The 22,649-nt window shown below is 42.0% G+C and overlaps 2 protein-coding genes across 2 annotated transcripts; both read right to left on the bottom strand.

Moving 5' to 3' along the window:
• Positions 1–7,197: 7,197 nt before the first annotated feature.
• Positions 7,198–15,696, bottom strand: kifbp (kinesin family binding protein). The gene is made up of 13 exons (XM_028573381.1): positions 15,142–15,696; positions 14,606–14,704; positions 13,452–13,531; positions 13,174–13,232; positions 12,754–12,878; positions 12,344–12,437; positions 11,914–12,026; positions 11,451–11,600; positions 11,096–11,170; positions 10,343–10,505; positions 9,997–10,171; positions 9,712–9,897; positions 7,198–9,016 (listed from the first exon to the last, which is right to left on the bottom strand). The coding sequence occupies exons 1-13, from the start codon at positions 15,670–15,672 to the stop codon at positions 8,878–8,880; spliced, it is 1,989 nt and encodes a 662-aa protein (XP_028429182.1). The 5' UTR covers positions 15,673–15,696; the 3' UTR covers positions 7,198–8,877.
• Positions 15,697–16,972: 1,276 nt separating this feature from the next.
• mpc1 (mitochondrial pyruvate carrier 1) lies at positions 16,973–22,185 on the bottom strand. The gene is made up of 5 exons (XM_028573394.1): positions 21,983–22,185; positions 20,434–20,437; positions 20,034–20,130; positions 19,479–19,611; positions 16,973–17,708 (listed from the first exon to the last, which is right to left on the bottom strand). The coding sequence occupies exons 1-5, from the start codon at positions 22,051–22,053 to the stop codon at positions 17,684–17,686; spliced, it is 330 nt and encodes a 109-aa protein (XP_028429195.1). The 5' UTR covers positions 22,054–22,185; the 3' UTR covers positions 16,973–17,683.
• Between the last annotated feature and the right edge of the window lie 464 nt (positions 22,186–22,649).

Here is a 22,649-nt window from a genome sequence, read left to right as displayed (position 1 = left end):
TTTGAAAGAAGATCAATATATTAAAAAGAAAGAGTTTAATTGAATCGGTGTACTCTGTCCCTATATACAAACATTCATTCGTTTTTTTTTCAACCTTCCTTTATTTTTCTTCTAGGTCAAGGTCAAGTTTATTTATATAGCACATTTACAAGCAGTCACTCCTGCCCCAAAGTGCTGTACAGATACTAATACAGGTAACAGCATAAAAGCATACTAATTAACCAAGAAGAAAAAGTAAAAACCCATTAAAAACATAGTATCCCCGAAATAATAATAATAACTAAAACACATGAAAAACATGATTACAAACAGTATTAACAATGTCACATCTCAGCTTGTGTTAAAAGCCATTTCAAAGAGATGAGTTTTTAAAAGTGATTTAAATGACTCAATAGAGTTAGCTGCTTTAATATTGAAGGGAAGAGCATTCCAGAGCTTAGGACCTGCAACTGCTCTGTCCCCTCTGGTTTTCAGTCTGGATCTAGGACAGTCCAAAAAAAAAATAATTCTGTCAAAAAGACTTCAAAGTGAGCACTGGAAAACATCTGCAAGGTTGGGCTTTTTTTTTAGTTGGTCAAGTTAAACTGGGTATAATTAAAATTGTTAACAATTCTCAATTAGCTTTTGGCCAATCCGATTATTGCATAAACCACGGACTGTGGTGTGCTGTGGCTATGAAATGTCATGAGGAGAGTTTGGTTATGTGATCACAATGAAAATAGATAGACAACAAAACATAAAAAGGGACTGTTAACTTTCAGGTAATTGAAGGGTAGCTTGAACTTCTCTTAAACCTCAGTATTTCTATAAATTACCCTATCAGCAGTGTCATCATTAGAAGGAAAATCCACTCTGTCTGTATACAGTGATACATATATTATATATTATTTATACTCTGTAGTTGCTTCTTCCAACCCTTCATTGAAATTATCACTTTTATATTGAATGAAATATTCAAACCCAATTTATTTTAAACGGACCCTAACATTTTGTTGAATTTTCCTATTTATTTACCATGTCACACTCATCTTCCTGTATCTACTAATAACATATTGACACATTTAGTCGAAACCAATTTTTAATTTTTTTTAATTTTAATAATACATGTACAATACAGGATTTTCATAAAAAGAGAGAAAACACACCCTCCCTACCCCAACAGGAGAGCCATACAGGTATATTCACACCCATTATACATATATAAAAAAAACAATCAAGATCACATTATTAGTATTACTCAAGAGTCATTCCATTCTGTTCCAAAAAATGAAGGAAGGAGTCTCAGATCCTGTAAAATATGTACTTTTTTCGTTTGAGTAAGTCAGTCTTTCCATTGCTATACAAGAAGACAATTCTTTGATCCAGAGTGATAAAGAAGGACAACAAGCACTTTTCTAGCGTATGTCGAAACAAAATTTAATGTTGTGTTTGTCTTAAAATCATGCATTTGTCTTGATGCACTCACTAAAGGCTCTGCAGTCCAAGTCCATGAACACTTGAATTCTGTGTAATTGTTGATGAGTGATGGTTTCATCAGTCAGGCTACTTGATGATCAATGGGAAGGACTATGCTGACAACGTCTGTGGTTTTGTGATTGTCACATTCTGTGAGAATCAGCAGTTTAATCTCACATCACATCATCTCACTGCACCTCACTATCAATGTTATCACAGGGTGTAGTGATGCTACACAACCCAGCTTTTCTTCATGGTACACAAGCTAAACTGTGTACCTAGGGTGCGTGTTGAACCAGAAAGAGCTGCTCACCAACACCCACGCGCGCACACGCACACACACACACAGAAAGAGCTGCTCACCAACACCCACGCGCGCACACGCACACACACACACACACACACACACACACACACACACACACACACACACACACACACACACACACACACACACACACACAGAGACAGGTCACTAAGTCGAACCAAAAGAAGGCCATCCAAACATCATAAACCACAGTTTGTTTGTTTGTGTATATGTGTGTGTGTGTGTGTGTTACTGTCAGCACACACACACTCTCTGTGCGACAGAGACAGAGGTGGTTCTGTGGCTCCTGCATTCCTCTCATTGACTACCGTTGTGATCTTCTTACTCCTCTTCAGGCCTATTTCTTGTCTGTGTCAGACAAGAAGAGAAGACGACAGAGAGAGAGAGAGAGAGAGAGAGCGTGAAAGAGAACTGTTTGTTCCTGCTGACACATTGGTACGATGCTGCAGGAAGTGGTAACATAAGTTGCTATCAATTTCCTTCAGGAAATGACACAGTAGCCTGCCCAGCCTTGCCTTGCCTCACACACACACACACACACACACACACACACACACACACACACACACACACACACACAAACTGTAAGTGACATATTTAGGAGGAACATACCCAGCTACACACATTACTGCACACACAGCATGTCTCAAGTTTCCATTTAATACTCAGGCATTATAAAATGCTACAATGCCTACACAATCACTAATGTAAGAGATATTCGGTTTGATATATATATGAGAACTGTGAAGGTAATATATATTAGCATTTTCATCTATTGGATGATCATAATCATTATATCAGTATTATAACTTTTATTTAACAAGGTAATCTCATTGAGATCAATCTGTTTTGTAAGAGAAGCTTGAGTACAGACTTCTCTTAAAAGGTTTAAATCCATCCAATGGGATGAGGCATTCAAGTTTCAAAGTGGTTTTCCCTTCATGTCTGCGTTTAATATACTTTTTCATAACTGGCATAATGTGAATTGTAACCATCAACAGCATCTGCAGTTATTCTTGGCACTTGATAAAAGGAATCTTACAAGAAACTGCATTAGTGTACATAGTAATGTGCCAAAGATGAATATGAATGTATTGTGTACTGTGAATCTGTATGCATATTCTGGGTAAGGGTGGGCTCTCTTGGCTTACCAAGAGAGCTTACTGGAAAATAATTCACAGCACATTAGTTCCAAGTGTCATGTGCTAAACAGGTATGTCAATAAACGTTTTGACAAGCATCAGAAAGATTAGTGAGAGCATTAATGAAAGCAGGAATTGCAGGTTCTGATGCGTTTAAATAGTTTCCATTGAATAAAGAAACCACACATTGTTTCATAATAAACTGCAATTTACGTAACGTCAATATTGTTTATGTATGGGAGCATCTGCATTAGCTATGTTTTTCCACTTTTCTTCTCCAAAGAAGCAACACGCTGTAGTGGAAGGGGCTCTAGCGTTCTGGATAGTGCGCACCACGGCAGGAGGCAAGCCTAATTTCTGCAAGCGTTCCCGCTCAGCAGCCAGCCCCGCAGTCGCTGGGTTACCACCGGAGGTGAAATATCACGCCGTCCAGCTGTGACAGAGCGTCCTGGCGCCACGGCAGTTGCCAGGGGGGACCCGCCAACAGCTGAACCAGAGTCGGGAACCAGGATGCGCTGGTGTGCTCCGGTGTCACTAAGATGACTGACAGATTCTTCTCCTGGATGCGTTCCAGGAGGCGAGGGATAAGAGGGACCGGAGGAAAGCGTATAGGAGGGTTCTGGGTCAGGGTTGGTGGGAGAAGGCGTCTATGCCGAGGAGTGGATTGTCACGTGTGCTCAAGGAAAACCACAGTGCGCACTGTGTTTTCTCTCGTGAGGCGAACAGATCCACTTCCGCTTTCCCGAACCTGCTCCGCAGCTCCTGAACAATAGAGGGATTCAATTTCCACTCATTGTGAGAGGGCCCTCCCTTCAACATTAGGTCTGCTGCCCGGTTCAAAACCCCGGGGATGTAAACAGCTTTGAGGGACCACAGATGACTGTGGGCCCACAGCAGGAGGCTCCTGGCCATTTCCAATAGCCGAGCCGAACGCACGCCGCCCTGGCGGTTTATGAACGCTGCTGTAATGTTTTCTGTCCATACGACAACATGTCTCCCTGCTACCACTGGGTGAAGTGTTTAAGACCTTCAGCACCGTGGACAGCTCCAGGCAGTTTATGTGGGGGGGCATCCTCCTCCCACCACCTGCGACTCGCATATTCCTCCCCAGCCAGTAAGGGACGCGTCACGTGTGACGTCACTTTGCCCAGGGGAACCCCGGTTGAGAGGGTTCGAGGGTTTCCTCAATATGCCAGGTCTGACTGAAGAGAGGGAGGAATGGTCAGCATTCGCCACTTGTGGCGTATAGGCTCAATGCGCTGGCGGTGAGACCACCTCTGGATTATCCTCATGTGGAGGACACCCAGGGCGGCTACTACGCGACCCGCAGACATCATGCCCAGAAAAAACATCACAGACAACGCTGACAGTGCCGCGTATGTCGCGGTGCGCAACAACAGAGAGATCAGCGCGTCTCGTCTTGGCGTTGACAGCCTGGCCCTCATGACAATCAAGTTTATGTCCACGCCCAGATAAACTATTGATTGTGCGGGGAGCAGTGAGCTTTTTTTGCCAGTTCGTGGCGAAGCCAGTGTTTGCAGATGTCGCAAACTTTCACAGTTTGCAGCGCTGCCTTTTCCAGGGAGGGGGCCAGAATGAGCAGACCGTCCAGATAAAACAGGGCACTGATGCCTTTTTTCCGCAACGGCTGAAGTGCCGTCTCCATGCACTTGGAAAAAGTGTGGGGGGGCAGTGAGTACCCGACCAGCAGCCGGTTGTACTAGAATGGGCCCCTTGGAAAAGAAGCGCAGGAATTTCCTGTGTCTGGGAATAATTGGATGTGAAAGTATAAGTCTTTCAGATCAACAGACGTGAACCATTCGTGGTGGCGCACACATTCCAACACTTGCTTGACCGTCAGCATGTGGAATTGGGCCCCGTAATGCACCGGTTGAATTGGGGCAGGTCGAGAATAGGACGCAACCCGCATTTCTTTTGTGTGTCACACTCATCCATGCCGCGCTGTGCTCCGAAAGCGGGCGTGCGCATGTTTGTGTTTACAGACATGGCCAGCAAGGAGCGCAGAGCCCGTTCCGCCGCTGAGCGAGACGTGTGATTGTGTCGCCCAGCACATGGTAGGGCTCTGTTGAAAGGGCGGCGGCCTGTCACTGCCGACTGGGGCGGGAGCGGCCACCGGGTCACTGTCGTCTTCATCCCGCTGGCATAGCCGGGGGGAGAAGAATGCTCCCGCTGTCTGCATAGTGAGAGAGCGGTGGAGCTCCGCGTGCTGCGGTGGGCTGGTGTGTGCTTGTCATAGAGGGCGGAGGAGCGGGGCTCGAAGCCTGGGAAGACACCGCCGCAGCATTTTATGGCAGTTGCCATGGCGACGGCGCTGCTCTGGAGGAACGGGCTTCCCAGAGCCGAGCCTTTGGAGCCGCTCCGCGTCGTCGACCGCTTGGTGAGGAGGGACGTGGCTGTCTGATGACGGGGCCCAAATAGTCCATCGGGAGCTATGGGGCCGTGCAGAAGCTCACGCCTGACGTCAGTGGGTAGCTGCGACATGTGGGGCTAGGTATTTCGCTGGGCCACAGTCTGCCACGCCGTGACTCTGGACAACGCCACCGTGGACGCCATGGTCAGGGTGAGGGTGGCGGTCATGGCCTTGCTAATCTCCGTTGCTAGCTCCTGGAGTGGTGGCCATAGCGGAGATGGCAGAGGTTAGCATACCTGATCCTGGGGGAAAAGGCGCGGGTTTCCGGTGGCATAAAAAAAAGCAGCCTCCGGAAGCAGAATGGACGCCAGGCTCTGCTCCAGGGGGGTTACCAAAGGGAAGCCCACTTATGTGTCGCCTTGAACCCGAGTGAACGGGGTGTAGCGAGAGACGGGAGCCTTCAGTTTCCCGGGCTGGGAGAGAGAGAGAGCCTCCTCCACGAACGGCCGAATGCTCCGTGAAGCGTGGCCAGAGTGGAGCCCATGAGAAGGGCGGCTCCTGAGCGTAACATCCCCGCTCAAGATGCCAAGAGCGGGGGCTGGAAGCTCAGCTCAGCCGGGAGCGCTATGCCTCTCTGGTCTGCCGCCTTTTGATGATCTCCGGCAGATCCAAGAAGAGAGCCTAGCGGTGGAGGCCACCGAAACGGTGCCCCCGGCCGTTTCAGAGATGGGGAGAGCCGCAATGAGAGGGCATCAATCTCAAGGTCCAGTCCTCCCAGGGGGGAGGAGGGACAGCCGGTGACGGAGGCGTTATCCGAGGGAATCGAGCCATCGGGCTCGTGCTCGTCGATAAAGCCTTCCTCCAGCAGATCCAGGGTGTTGACGGATTGCCGTCTGTCTGCCCAGCTGCCATCCCCTTCCCCGCTAGCCTGACAAGTCAGTAAGCTTCCGCCCGCCGGTTAAGCTCTTTAGATGGCAGGCGGGAGCAGAACTGGCAGGAGGCGTCGGGGGCGAGAGCCGGGCCGGCGTGAGCGGCGCCGAGGCAGGTCTCACAGCGGGGATGGAGGTCCGGCGGCGGGATGTAGCCGGTCCGGCAGACTGTGGGGCAGAGGCGAACACCGCTGGAAGTTGTGCGGATCCAGGGTGTTGACGGATTGCCGTCTGTCTGCCCAGCTGCCATCCCCTTCCCCGCTAGCCTGACAAACCAGAAAAGCTTCCGCCCGCCGGTTAAGCTCTTTAGATGGCAGGCAGGCGCAGAACTGGCAGGAGGTGTCGGGGGCGAGAGCCGGGCCCGCGTGAGCGGCACCGAGGCAGGTCTCGCAGCGGGGATGGAGGTCCGGCGGCAGGATGTAGCCGGTCCGGCAGTTGGAGCAGAGGCGAACACCGCTGGAAGTCGAGTTTGTCTTCATACTGCTAGCTTGAAGAAAAAGTGGGAGATGAACAACGGGTCCGCTCTGTACATATACAGTATCTGCGGACGTAGTTGAAGCCCGTACTGTACGCAAGGGCGGGAAAGAAAATCTTCACGACTGCGCATGCGCAAAGGGATAAACCCAATAGCGTAGCCTTAGAGAGCGAAGCCTAGAACAATATAGTAAATTAAATGCAGGACACAGCTGTGGGAGACAAACAATATACAAACATAATTGACAAAAATGATCTAAGTTGAGGTATAGCCTGTTGTAACTTTTATAGAACTTCCTCAGATTTATTTTTTAGACATTTCTTTGCATTAAGTAATTTAACAGACTGGGAAGGTTTTTAAACTAATCTGGGCCCTTAAATCAACTTGGGTACTTCTGTTATATGGAGATATAATAGAGAAAAGACTGAGGACCCATTTTACATACAGCCTCTATTTGCAAGTAAAAAAAAAAGCACATATTGTGATTGTGACATGTGTGTATTAGTTAATTGGTTTATTATAACATACAGTATCTGCTGTACATAAAACAGGATGACATTGTGAGTCCTCACACAGGAAGAAAATACACTAACTGGAACTGGATGAAGCTGGCATCATGCAGATTATTATATCTCAAACCAACATTAAGTCCACTTAATGACACTGGAACGGTTGTTTCTGACAGTTCAGGCAGTTGTTCTGATGATCTGCAGAATAAGCATCTCAGTTTGAGGCGCAACAACAACCTGTCAATAATACAACCTGGGTCAACTGGCTCTACTATGTGTACTGGAGACCTGCACCGGGTTGGGTACCCGACAGATAAAACCTGCAAAAAAGTTGTGTAACCGGTAAAAATTTATACGGGCACGGGTAAAAATTAACTTAATGCGGGTGGGCAGCGGGTCACAAAAATATTTTGGACTTTTCTGGAGAAATCAGAAATAAAAATGATTGTGCATTTTTACTCTCTCACACGAACTGGCACAGGGTTTGATTGACATCGATGGCTGTGTGGACGCTCATCTTCTACCTGATCCGATAACTGTATCACGCAGACTGACAAAATATGCAGAGGACAATCAACAAAACATCATTCTGGAGCTGAGGATGCAGCTGACGGATAGCAATCAGGCAGTTACTTTGGATATGTGGACAGATTACCGCAAAATTGCTCATCTTTTGTTACTTTTGCATTACATCAACAACATCATAGGTGACAAGTCATTGCGGGACTTATATAAACAGGTTGAATCAGATCTGGATTTGACTTGGAGATAATTAAGGGTAACAGGTCGGTTCCGGTACTGAGCTTAGCGCGTGTGGGCTTGCAAAACTGGACCCCTGCAGGACTCTGATCTGAACCTCTGGCTGCCTATTATTACAACACTAACCCTGGTTACAGTAGGCCTCAACAATTGTTTAACTGTCAGAGACATAAAGTAGCTAAAAAAAAGAATTTTAGTGTGCTGAAGGGCTTTACACAAAATGAAGCCACATTAAATGAAAACCAATATGATTAACAATAGAAAACAAGTATGCATCAGACTAGGGTCACATAGGATTGTAAAATAAAATGAAATGACACAATATAAAATAAAAATCTGTCATGTACATAGCCAACACAAGGATATTAAGGGGACTGCCTTAGTCCAAGCAGCTAGTTTTTATTTTTTCTTGCAAAGGGAGCGTTTTAGCGATAGCCCAACAAAGATTTCTTCACACCACTCTGAGTGGGAAGAAAGAATTGATGTAAAGAGAAAAAATAGGTCTGGGTCAACCCACATTCATTTCAAAGTGTTGAAACAATATCATCAACTATTCTCAATTATGTATTAGTACTATGAGAAAGACAAAGTCACATTAATTTTGAAGTGAGTATATTTACGGTGCTATTTGAATTAAAAGTAAATTGACCACACGTTTTACTTCACAGAAGAGAGCACATATGTACAGCGTGTAATATGTTCAAAGGTCCTGTGGAAGCAGCATGCCCACTGCACCAAAATTAAGCCATCACCAGTACAAAAAAGAAAGTCATTCACTCTGCCATCCAGTTTCTCTAATTGTTGGGAGTGTACATAAAGATGGTGAATTTAGACTGACTCATTGGCTCATTTGGATGGATTCAACACTTTCAGTCAAACAATAAGTCAGTCAGTGAGCAGTGGCGTCCTTCAGTTGTTTGCAGTCATCTTAGCTTTGAGGCGATTGATTTTGAGAGGGAGCAGACCAACCATCTCCGTACTCAGCTCCAGCTCCGTCTCCACAGCGGCTTTTGCCTCAGGGTGGGCCTCACAGTACTGCACCACATAACTAGACAACAGGTGGAGAGTGAAAGTGACAGTCAACATTATACAGGTACATCCCAATAAAACCTACCCCAGCCCACTCATTTTAACTGCTTTCAACAAAGTCCTTTCTATTCCACCAAATACACCTGTCTTACTACAGTATATACCTTATGCTTCTACATTAACCTAGTCTATATCCATGACGTTCCACTTCTGGGATTGCTCCGGTGCCGGCCCTCTTTTGTCCGGATGTCCGTTACCTTCCGCTTTCTTTGTGTTGGAATTCTAAACTCCGGTGGATTTATGAGGACTATGGTAAAGTGCTCCTCAAATCTCTGCAGGGTAAATCCAGACAGCTAGCTAGACTATCTGTCAATCTGCGTTTTCTGTTGCACGACTAAAACAACTTTTGAACGTACACATGTTCCACCAAAACAAGTTCCTTCCCAAGGCTATTTTGCAGCGGCACCGGGGCTCCATCCAGCACACGACGATTGTGATTGGTTTAAATGCCAATAAACCAGAGCACTGTTTTTCTCCCATCCCGGAATGCTGTGTGCACTAGCCAGACCCTCCTCCGCAGCGCTGTGGAGGAAGGTCTGGCAAGGCAAGACCAACGTCAACCTATAACTATTTACATTACTAGCACATCTTTCAATATGCAAACCAGAAAGTGTTTGGATGTAACACCATAAAATAACAAATATATCTTCTTACTTGTAGTTTTCCAGAGACTTGTCAAGGTTTTCCAGCTGAACAGAGAGTGAAGAGCTGATAAGCCGGCTGTGGAGTCGGGCCAATCTGAAGCGGGCCACCAGAGCCGGTCTGAGCACCTCCTCCTCAAGGTGCTCTGGAATCTTCCCCTCTGGAGAACACAGAGAGTCTATGAACATCTGGAAGTATCTGGAGAGGAGAAAAGAGTAATTCAAATCATTTAGATGGAATAACTATAGATGCACAGATAAGTACCAATAAGTCACACACACACACACACACACTCACTTGGCAGAGGCAGAGCAGAGATGGTTGAATTTCTTAATAGTGTGGTTATCTAGAGACTGTGTATCAGCTTGTCTGTTGGCCAGTGTCAATTTCAGGTCCATCATTTCATTGTAGATCTCAGCCAACTCAAACATCATCTGTCTGCGGATCATTAGGTAGTACCGGGAGTTCAAGTCTGTAGACAAACAGAGAGAGTGAGAGAAAGTCCGATTTAATCAATTATGTCAGCTTGCGAAGACATTCGGATTGGAAATTGTTACAAGTTATTTTGCGTCATCTTTGCCTACTGTAATCTCTTTTATGAAAATATTCAAAAAGACAAAAAAAAACAAAGTTAGTGCAGTACCATTGCAGATTGGCTCCAGCATGTCCACTCTGCGTTTGTGCATTTTGCAGCGCCGCTCCAGATCCTCTTCAAAGAAAGCCAGGGCCCGGAACAGAGCACTGTGATCCTGCAAGATCTCTATGTGGTCTGTCACATAGCCGTCCATCTGAAAGTACTCCTTGGCCTGCAAGAGTGAGTGAAAGGATGGAGACACTTTGCCATGTTTAGCAGTTGAAACTACTGTATACATTGTGGGTTCGACGCTTGGGGCATTTTCTTTCCAAATGTAAACCTGTCTGGATGAAGGATGAAGGATTGTCAGATAAATTTTTGTACTTACAGAAAACCTGGTTTCGTGCTCCATGCACAATACAAAATTCCTTTGAGGGGCAACTCTGCCATTAATATCAGCTTAACATCATAATGCAATTTGCTTCTTGAAGTAAATATTTAAGTCGACAATATGGTTGAGGACTTCAGGGACAGGAAAGTAGTACCAGTGCAGTTAAAAACATCTGCAGCTATCTGCTTGGTACATTCACTGATGTTCCAAGTCAAGTCCAGTCTTTCTCTGCTAACTTCAATAACTCAGCTTCATGGGATTATTTAATTGTGCTCCACTGCCGTGTGAGTCCGTGTATTTAAGAGTGTCTAAATTGAGGATGAGTCTGTCCAAACCAGTTTCTGTGTGTGTGTGTGTGTGTGTGTGTGTGTGTGTGTGTGTGTGTGTGTGTGTGTGTGTGTGTGTGTGTGTGTGTGTGTGTGTCTATGTACCTGCGTGACATAATTCTGTCCCACCAGAAATACAGCTCTGGCCTCAGCGAAGTCCAATGGTAACAAACAGCGCACCTGGAAAACAGAAAGCAGAGTTTCAATCCCATCTTCTACAATGGGTTAAGTATTCATTTGCAGAATGGCGCCCTCTGATGCTAAAAACCTTGTATTACTAAGACATGAAATTAAAAAGATAGCTACTGTTATTTAAAGTAACGATAAAGGAAAGCATTGCTGCTGCTACTGACACAGAGATAATGGTGACTTTTAACAGGTATAGCATGATCTATGACACACTAGTAGTTATAACAAAAAACATTACTTCTAGCAGTAGCATCAGACACAGTATATATACCTTCTCTTCCAGGCTAGCAATGGAGTCAAAGGTGTCCTCAGAGCCAAACAGCAGAGCGCTCTTCCTGCCCTTCTCTTCCTCCTCCTCCTCACGTCTCCTCGCTCTTTTCAACTCTTCTTGACGATCAGTATCCAGCTCCCCGATGCTGTCCTGGTCACAAACACGTGCAAGCACATTTTAAGACACACTCAATATAATTATCTAGAGAGACACTTAAGCATGTGGACATGTAAACATAAACTTTGGTAGGTAAACACACAGATATACAGATACCATAGTTGTTATAAAAACAGTCCACAGTCCAAACTGTGTTTTTCCTTGGGTTGTCTCCTGATAAAGTTGAGGTTTTATGTTATTGTGTATGGTGCTTTTTCCTCGCTGTTCATATGAGAGGCGTGGACTTGAGTATAAAGATATGAGAAACAGCCACACATCAGTGCCCACACATACAACCATGCCGTACCTCTAGCAGCTTCTTAGAGTCCTGCAGGACATTGAGACAGTATTTGATCCAACATCTCGCAATCTCGGCCCTCTTCTGCATGAGCTGCTCCCTACGCTCACTCTCTGTCTCACCTGGGTGAGACAGAAGGAGAAAAAGATGTTAGGATATGCCGGAAGGAAGGATAGATACAGTATATCTGAGATACAGTATATCTGGATGAAGTGAGAGGGAGTGAGGGGGAAGGAGTCAGAGAGAGGAAGGGAGGGAGGGAATAACTGAGAAAGGGAGGTAGGACTGGTCAAATAATTGAAGCAAACATTTGCTACACAGTTGTGTTCATTCCTGCCAGACTAATTGTATTTGATTAGGACTATACAATACAAAAGGAAATAAGCAAATAACTATGCTTATTTGGATGTGCATATTAAAGATTTAGATAGATGCTTACTCTCCTGTGCTGCTGCCTCAGAAGGAACCTCTCCTGCCAAACCTGATATGACAGTAGCTGCTGAGAGGCAATGTCTGCCTTCCATGTATCGGCCCTAGAAATCACACACACACACACACACAACACACACACACACACACACACACACACACACACACACACACACACACACACACACACACACACACACACACACACACACACACACACACACACACACACACACACACACACACACACACACACACACACACACAATGATTTTACTCCATGTAAAGTCCCCAATATATCCATAAAATTGTGGAGAAGCAATAGATTTCTTTCGATTTTGGATAACACACTAAATCCTTTTAGATGTGAGGTTTTAAATCAATTGTTTACAAAACAATTTGAATCAATATGTGCCCTACCTTAGTGATGTAATACTGTGACAGTGTAGCAGCGTTCAAAGCCCACTCCATTGGACTGTACTGATTTAACTGCAACTGTCTCTGCAGGGTGCTGTGGCAGTAGGTAGCAGCACGCTCAGTTTCACCTGGGAGACCAAACACTAGAGTTATTATTACTTTCATCAAGTAAAGTAATACAGTAACACAACAAGGCTCAGTTTCCTTATGTCCACATAGATAAATAGGAATCCAGTTCAGAAACAGATATCTGAATTGCCTTAAATATTGATGGAAATGATGCAACTTTAAAATACTACTTCTGTCTATATCTGTTTAAATATTATGGAGTACATTTTACATGCATGTTTTAGGTATTTCATTTACATGAGTCAATAAATATATACTGTTACTACTTTTTGACATAAGCAAGAAAAGACTCACCAAGGTTTTTATAGACTTGAGCAAGGTAGTACATGGTATGGGTGTAGGCCAACTCAAACCTGAGAAAGAGCAGTTGGAGAAAGAGTGAAAGGTAGAATGGGTATATGGGGAAGGCAGATCGTAATAGAGAAAAATAAAAATCAAACCAAGGGTTTACTGCATGAATGACCCCTCTTATGCAAACCTTTGGACAATAGTATTATTTGAACAGGTGGGAAGTCTGTAAATGTAAATATGTGTGTGGGCCTTCTCTGGGAATGTTGGAGCTGACAAGTTACCTCTTGGTCCTTTCCTGATGCGTCAGCAGCTTCTCTTCAGTAGTGAAGTACTCTGCCATATCAGTGGGTGGACTCCCGTCCTGAAAAACACAAAACGCAACAACCATGGCTCCATGATCTTGCCCGTCTTGTGGTTGCAAGAAACTAATACTCATCAGTCAATTTGTCTTTTGAATGCTGGTGTCATCAACACAGTTACAGCAAGTGGCACACACAGTTAGGCCACATACTTAATTGCTCGCTTTTTGCTACCTACTTCATATTTAATCTTAATTTCAGGGTAGGAATAACTTTTAAGCCCTGGACACAATCAGAGAATGAAGAAAAATGCAATTTCAACAGCACATACACAACTTTTTACTAAAAATACAACAATAATAATACTATGCCTTGGCTACTGACAGACAGGTAAATTATGGTTATGTGACACTCGACCCGTTGACGGTGAGGCAAATTGACAAAAGTGTACAAAATCTAAAATGTACTAAGAAAAGATACAACTGTATTAATCACTACAACTACTACTACCACTACTACTACTACTACTATTAGTTCTATACTACTCACTACGGTGTATGCTGTCAAGTGTCATGAAACCTGTTAGGATAATTATTTATCAAAGAATGGACAGAAATCACTGGAGTTTCTCTCAAAGTTTGTTTTTACTTGCGCAAGCACAGTCAATTTTACAGCACCCAGTAAGTACAGAAAAAAAATTACTGGTATTCTGTTGACAGCAGTGTCTTTTTATAACAATCAGGGAGTGTATTACAAAGGAGATACTGTCTAATTATCTCAGATCACGCCCGGCATCTCCTCCACATGCGCTCTGCCCTAAGGGGCATTCTGTGCTTTTCACAAGGTCAGTGGCTCTCATTATCTCATGAGGCAGAAATAGTTTGCATTTACTTCAAGCAAATAGTTTAACACTAAAAGAAAAGTACGCATAACTTTTCTAACAATACCCAAATAGTAGACGAGTTGTGTGAGACAATAAAGAAGCTAGATATTTATCAGTCTGACAGTAACCTGGGAGGCTAACAGTTACATGATAGCAGTGATGGTTTTCTTCTACTACAGTCTCTCCTGTCCTTTCATCAATCAGTCAATGTACAAGGCTTCAAGTAAACACTCCCACAGGACACCAACTGTACCTCCTTCATATAACGTTGGTAGATGGATTCTGCTGTTTCAAGGAATCCCTGAGCTGTCTCCGTCTCATCCCGGCCTGCCCACAGGATACCCAACTGGTTCTGATAACACAACAGCCAATACATGAGCAAGTGATCAGCATCATCTGATCTCCTACTACATTTAATCTATTCACAAGGCTTTATAAAAAAAAAAAAATGATGGCTCTGATGTACTCTGTGATTCTTGTTCATATGTTATTACAAATCATAACGCCGTAACGTAGCTATGTAAAAGGGCAATTTTGTGGTTTAACTGCTTTACCACAGGCCTACACAACGCTACTTCAATGGCGTTATTGATGATGACATTGGCAATTGTATTGGAGTTTAACAGTACTATGGTCAGTTAATTCGTTATGGTTGATATGTAGCAGCTCGGTCACGATCTATCATATCTTTCCAACATTATTGTTAAGAAAACTTTGGTTGAGCTTAACGTTAGCTGCAGCCATGGCCTGTTTATTCTGTTGGGAAGTTAAAGTTAACGTCAACGTTACCCTGACATGGATAAACAGCGACACATTCTCCGACGACACTCTGCATCTCTCAAGTAGTTTCATGCAGTTCATCAGATGCTCCTGTCCGGCTGACAGCTCCTCTGTGTCAACATGGTTGACGCCCAGATAGTACTCCACAGCCCCGAGTTTAGCGGCCCGCAGCCCGGCAGGCGAGTCGCCGCTGAAGCCCTGACCGAACCCGTCCTCCCTCTGGCCGTCCACCGGCGGCTCTATCGGCCGCTGGTCGCCAATCTCTTCACCGCTTTCCGCTTCACCTTCGCCGGCCTCGAAACTCTTAAGCGAGCAGTGTATCTCTCTGAGGAGCTCCCTGGCCTTGTATTTGGAGCGGAACGGGTCATTCTCAGGGTCATTTCGTGATTCTACAACAGTAAGGTTTTGGGCGTTGGTGAATTTGTCGCAAACAGTCCTCCACTCATCACTGCTCGCTGACGCCATGTTGGTCTTCTTCTTCTTCTTTGTCGTTTCCCTACAACTAGCACAACTGGGTTCTTTTCGTTGCACTACTGCCATCTCCTGGAAGCAAATTTTCGTTTCCTTCGGTACCGAGACTGTACAACATCCATGGACTGTACTCATTGTTTATGGATAGCCTTTTTTCAATTAATAAATGTGATACGTGTTTAAGATCTGTACTTTCAAAAGAATGTCTTTAAAACGGGGATATTTAATGAAGGATTTCTCAATTAAATGTTAATATATTAAGTTCCCTCTACCAGCCAAAGCCAAAGAAGTGCACTTTAAATTAATGATTGATATTTATCCTTCAAGGAGTTTTTACGATTGAGGTTTAACATTGACCTTAATGAATGCACATTTTGTAGCTCAGGAATAGAAACAATGGAACATCTATTTATTTTTTTTCATTTTGGGAGGATTTCTACAGTTGGATTTCAGCTAATAATTTGGATATGCCAGTAGGGCTGCTCGATTATGGGAAAAAATATAATTACGATCATTTCAGTCAATATTAAAATCACGATCATTTAACACGATTACTCGTTGACTTCTGGAAAGATGTTGCAATTATTGAACTTAAAAACAGTGGAAAAAGTTAAATAAATCATCAGTAAAAAAAAAATAATACTACTGTGAACTTTGCCTTAATACTTTTCCTATTGAAACTTTATTTTTTCATTCAGAACACAAGAGAAAAAAAGAGGTTACTTGCAAAACGTAATGAGCTAAATTATTTTTTTTCTCGATTATTCTGTTTTTGTGATCATTGGGAGCCGAAACGATTAAATTTCGATCAATTGCACAGCCCTATGTGCCAGCCCGGATTTATAGTAATAGTTTGGTTTCCAAGAATAACAACAAAATTAGAATTTTTGTTCACTAATTTGATAATACTCGCTAAATAGTTTATACACAAATGCAAATGAAAATTCCTGAAAGCTATTCCATATTTTACAACCTTCCTGAAAGAATTATCTATTATCTATATTCTTAGATTCTTTAGAATTGCTTAAATTAAAAAATGGTCTTCATAAAAGCTGAGATGTGTGTACATAAAACATATGAAATAACCATTCATTTCCTGTTTATTTGATTTGTACTTAACTTAGTTAAAAAGATGTGGTGGTAATTTAACTGTTTAATTGTAAGGGCATTGGGTTGCAGAACAAAGTGTTGAGTGTAAATACGGAGCAGTGGCCTATTGTCATTACCATGGTGAAATATCTGACATTGTAAAGGTGACCTGATCCCTAACAATGACCATGGAACAGGACTTTGAGACCAACAAGAATCAAATGAAAACTGCAATTGCAAAGCTAATCTTCATTAAAAAATAAATCACTCACTCGCTGAATTGTGTTCAAGTTGGTTATAGCCAGTTTATTTGAACAAACTCTGAGAATCAATTCACTAATTGGAGAAAGAATAATGTGAATTATACAATGACAATAAATTAATGTGAATGACATATGACAACACATAATATACAGTATATGTTTGGGCAGCACTGACAGAAGCAACTTGTCTTATTTGTCATACTGCAATAAAACTATACCAAATTGTATGCCCATACACACTCATAGCTTAGCACTCAGTGTGTCCTCTGTGTTTAAGTAAAGGTTAATCAACATAGTCTATATGCTTAGCACAAATTGACCTCAGGCTAAGTTCTCTGTGAAATTCATTAATATTTCAATTACTAAGCAGGTAAGATAGTAATAAAAACAGTAATGCTAATGAAAAGACTGTTAGGGTGATTAGCTGAGAGTACATTCACCCATGTTATAGTTTTGTGTGTGAATGTGTTGAATATTGCAAAAATCTAAAAAAACAAATTACAGCAGTTGACCTAAATTCTTGGAGGAGTTTGTGCAGTAAAAAGTGACTAAAACTTCATGAGGAAGATCAATCATAGTAACATCAGTTTTAAAAAATGGTGCAAGTACCACAGTATCAATAATTAGATGTTTAGATACATTAGTTTTGATGTCCAGGTTTAGGTGGCTGATTAACCAGCATGGTGCCACTCCGCAATGAACGTTCTGCATCTGCTTCCCTCTGTTCACTAGGATCCCTTCTTCTTCTCAATGCTGTAATAATATAGAAACAGTCAGAGTGAATATAATTCTGTTTTATCCTATGACCTTAAGTTTAAAGATCATTTCAATTATTTTGAACATACGTCTTATTATCCTAAATGTCACTATCATATAAGCGCTAAAGGCACTTTAATAACATTGGGCCTCATTCACCAACCGTTCTTACGAAGAAATGTGTTCTTAAACCCTTCTTACGTACTTTTTACGAAGATTCTGGCATTCACCAATGTTTTCTTAACTTGGATTTGTTCTTAGCGAAGAACAAAATCTACGAACACTGAAAAGCACTCTTACGCACATTTGAGTGATGACAATTTGCTCCAAATGAGTGCTTACTGCATTTTATTTAATTCTACAGTCGTTTACAATGATAGTATTGTACTGTAATGTATTTCTGATCATTTGTTGATAAAAAATCATATTATTCAAAAAAGACACTAACACTGCAACTTACATCAGCAATTAAACTGATTAAATCCTGCGTTATTTGGTGATTGATCGCTATTTATAGGGCCGAAATGCAGTGGTGTATGTAACAAAGTACAAATTCTTCGTAACTGTACTTAAGTACATTTTTCACGTATCTGTACTTTACTTAAGTAGACTCAATAGTGCATAGCCTACTTTTGACTTTTACTTTGTTACATTTTGCAGCAATTATCTATATTTTCTACTCGACTACATTTTTACAATGTTCCGTTACATTTTCTGATCAGTATCCCCCTTGCCAAAAGGTCTTCCTGACCGTCACACGTTTGTCTCACCAGTAAAGTTTGGTTGCCGTAGATACTGTATATATCGGGCACCGCTGATCCAAGCCGGCTCCGGTGCTCCAGAGCCCGGGCGCAGCGCCACTGACCCTCGGTAATACAGCCTCCGGTAAAAGTGAAAATGAAAACGTTTGTTTTTTTATTATTCCCGTTTTTAAATCAAAGTTGCCATCTATTTCTCACCACAGCGTCGTTTACTCCCCCGCCAGGCTGTGTAAGACGCGTTCATATCTTATTTATTTGGCTGGACCTCTTCACATCTCCCCATGTCCGCTGCTTCACACACTTTATTTGCTTACTTGCACGGTTAAAGAAAATGAAATACATCCATGAATAAAACCAACCGCATTCCGATTCTAACAACACATTTCCGTTTTATGCTGGTTAGGATAGGAACTTTTTTTAAAAGCCAGGCCTTGTTTGTGGTTGTGGACACCTTCTACTTTTACTAAAATAAATATGTCTCTGGTTATTTGTACTTTTATTTATGTACTGAGATTCAGTACTTCCTCCACCGCAGCTCCGACAAGCTCCGACAACCTGTCTCCCAGGAGGTGCACAGGAAGTGTCATGTCCTTATATGGGAATTTTTGGGGCGTTTTCTTATGCTAATTAGGAACAACTGGCACGCGCTTTCAGTTACGAAGACGTGGGATTCATCAATCCTAAGAACACAGGTGCGAACAAATCTGCTGTTTAAGAACACGTCATGAATCCGGCGTAAACTTTTCTTAGAAACCTTCTTAAGAACATATTTAAGAGAAAACTTAGGAAGATATTGGTGAATGAGGCCCATTGCGCTTTATCATAACTCTTTAGTTAAGTCATTGATCAAATGGTGAACTGGGTCAAAAGTCATTGTGGAAAAATTAAAGACCAGGTTCAAAGTAACTAGAAAGAAAGACGATCTTCACGACTATGCAAATTATAGTAGCCTGCTAAGCCACCTTTACAATGACAACAGCATATCACAGCATAGAATATGGCCTACTTGTATTTGATGAGACGAGCTCCCTGCATCAGCTGTGCTGCCTCATTGGTCAAATGGCAAGCAAACAGTAGCCAGTTGCGTGGCTGCACCTTGTAGGCAAACCTCATGAAGAGCAGTGAATAGCAGGTCAGAGCTGAGAGGAGTGAGAAAACACACATGCATTAGTTTATTACAGCACTGTCTTCTTTTAAACCACTTACTGCTGGAAACTCCTTACTACTGCTCAAACATGTTACATAAACATGTCACCTAGCCTAATTGCACACAAAAAGCAATTCTTCTGCCAGGTTTTCTGTTCATTTGACACCCTCTTAAGGCCAAACTTCTCGCTATCATTCAGAATGTAACGTAGAAAAGGGCAGTAACAGAAAATATCAAAAGTCCCCCAACAAGAATTGTTTACTTTAATGAATATCTTATGTCTAAATAACCTTGAGATAAAGTACAAATTACAAATCTAACCCTATAACAAACTTGAACCAAAAAGGACGGGGGTATTGCGCGTGGCCTGCATGTGCACATCTGGGTTTATCAGTGCATGTCTCTGTGTCTTACCGAAGGTCATCCTGCCACTGATGATCTCAGGGCTCTTCTTCATGTCTGTGATGGCGGCTATAGGAAGACCCCAGTTTGCTACAGGACCCCAGAAATGCTGTAAAGATAAAAGTGAAAAAATATAGCCAAGACCATAGATAAATGGTTTGGATATGTATCTTTAACTGGTTATACAGTAGAACAGAACTATACCATAACTACCATGTGAATACATAATAGTAAAATATGTATTGTGCATCCCATTATTAAAAGTACTGAGAAGTGAAAAGCATGACCTGAAAGGTTTGAACATGATACACCCATATTAGGTATGAAACAGAAAGGTAAACATAAACAAGCGGGCAGTCACAGATGAGGAGTGACACAGATAGAATGACATACAGAAAGGGTAAGTACTTACTGTGCTGTTGAACAGGTTGTTTTTTTAGGGCCACATAGAAAAGATAACAAAATAAATACAGATAAGTCATGCTGATATGCGCTTTGTGATACAAGATCTGCTGCCACCTAAAATAGGTCATGAGTCAGTTTTAGACGGAAACATTTTAATACCTGGATGAAAATATTGATCTATGCTTAAAGTAATATGTCTGCCACAGCATTCATAACAAGTTAAAGGTTAACTTATTGATTACTAATGTATCTTAAAAAAAAAGAAAACTTATTGATTACTGTATAATCGACTAAATGAAACACACCACCACCAAAAAAAGGACCTTGTTTTGTCAGAAAGCTGAAGAAACACAAGAGCTGGTGCCAAAGGTCATACATAATGTGTGTCTAACCCACATCTACAGTGCAGTTGCTTAACTTTCTACTGGATAAAAAAATAAATAACCAAGAGATAACATCTTTACCTGTGACAAATGTAAACAAAGATGGCCTCTTGCATCACTGTGTCATAATTTAGTCTTTACTCTAAATATCAAGCATGCTTCTAAACTAGGGATGAAAGATATTAGTAAAATATCTAATTGCAATTTTTTTGACTGATATTGCGATATGATTCACGATATTGGAGGGAATGATCGTCATTGTATCATTATTCTCATTGAAAAATAAAAAATAAAAAAAATGATTAAAGTGTGATTTTTGGCAAGGATCTGTACCAAACAAAGATTTTTTTTTTCTTTAGTCTATAGATACAATTTGTAGGCCGGGGTGTCCCTGCAGCACCACAATACTTTACTTTAGAATGATTTGACACATATTTTGCCTTTAACAAATATTGCGCCTCCCTGCGATTTGGATATTGCACTAGTTCATATTGCCATTTTGATAACATTGCGATTAATTGTGCAGCACTATTCTAAACTGTGGCTAGTGCACACATCACCATGGCATTATGTAAACATTAACCAACGTCTTGACAACATGTCAAAACCATAGACTGTATAAAAATAGGTCAAAACGTAATAAAAGTAGTTTACTATGCTTGCCTATATCTCTAAGGATAGATTTGACACTGGCCCCAACTTCGAAGAACAACACAGTTTAAGTCGCAACGGCAATACTGTTGTTAAAGTAGTTACGACCCTATTTCAGAGCCTCTCACAAGTTGCGACCCATTTTAAGGTTTGCTGATTGTTTTGGGGTGTTTCTAGAACAACTGACAACATATCCCTCCCATGTAACGTTAGTGTAGATAGAAATGTTTAACTAAATAAACAGAATTAACATTAACAGAAAGTTCAATCGTCCTTGAAAACTAGTAGAGAACCGAGATAAACGATGCCAATGTAACAAATAGTAACATAAATGGTTAAAAATAGTAACGGACTTTTATTAAAACGTTGTCTAGACACAACAGGACAGTAAATTCAGCCGGCTGTTATACATTAACCAACGTTTCCGAGCTGAATCTTATCACTAGACACCTAACAAGCTAACGTCGCTTTAGCATGAGCGCTAATAGAAATTCCAACAGATTCCATGTTAACGTTGCATACCTCATCAAATAATCCCTGAAGTCTTTGCTCTTCAGGTGGTCAATAGCTTTCCGTGCAATTGTCCCTGCCATGGTGTAACGCTGGACTGATGTCTGTTTTGGCCGAGAAGAGCACTCTTGTGTTGAAGGCTGAAGGGCGACTGGAAACCGAAACTCGGCTCAGAGGACGACTGCTCCAATTTACGACCATAACATTGGCGCTTTACGACACTGTCGCAATTACTCGATATGGTTTGTCCTTGTCCATGGATGACGTTTTGTCATTTTTTTTTTTACTTTGTAAAGTTTAAATGCGCTATATAATAAAATGCATTATTATTATTTATTATTAGATGGACACCGGACGATAGATTGATTGATTGTTGCACACAAAAAACATGTAGTTTATAAAATACTTTTTTTTTTTTATCATAAATTAAACCCAACAATATAACGGCCTAGGCTAAAATTAGACATAGGCTAAAGCTGAAATGATTAGACGATAAAACACAGAACTGTTAGGATCATTTCCAGTTTCTAAAATGTGAGGATTTTTCTGCAGTGAGTACTTTTACTTTTAAATCTTTTATCCACATGACCTTAAGTTTAAAGATCATTTCAATTATTTTGAACATACGTCTTATTATCCTAAATCTCACTATCATAGAAGCGCTAAAGGCACTTTAATA

The sequence above is a fragment of the Perca flavescens genome, chromosome 1 (assembly GCF_004354835.1).
Source record: "Perca flavescens isolate YP-PL-M2 chromosome 1, PFLA_1.0, whole genome shotgun sequence".
Taxonomy (NCBI): domain Eukaryota; kingdom Metazoa; phylum Chordata; class Actinopteri; order Perciformes; family Percidae; genus Perca; species Perca flavescens.
This window is presented reverse-complemented; position numbering and strand designations above follow the sequence as displayed.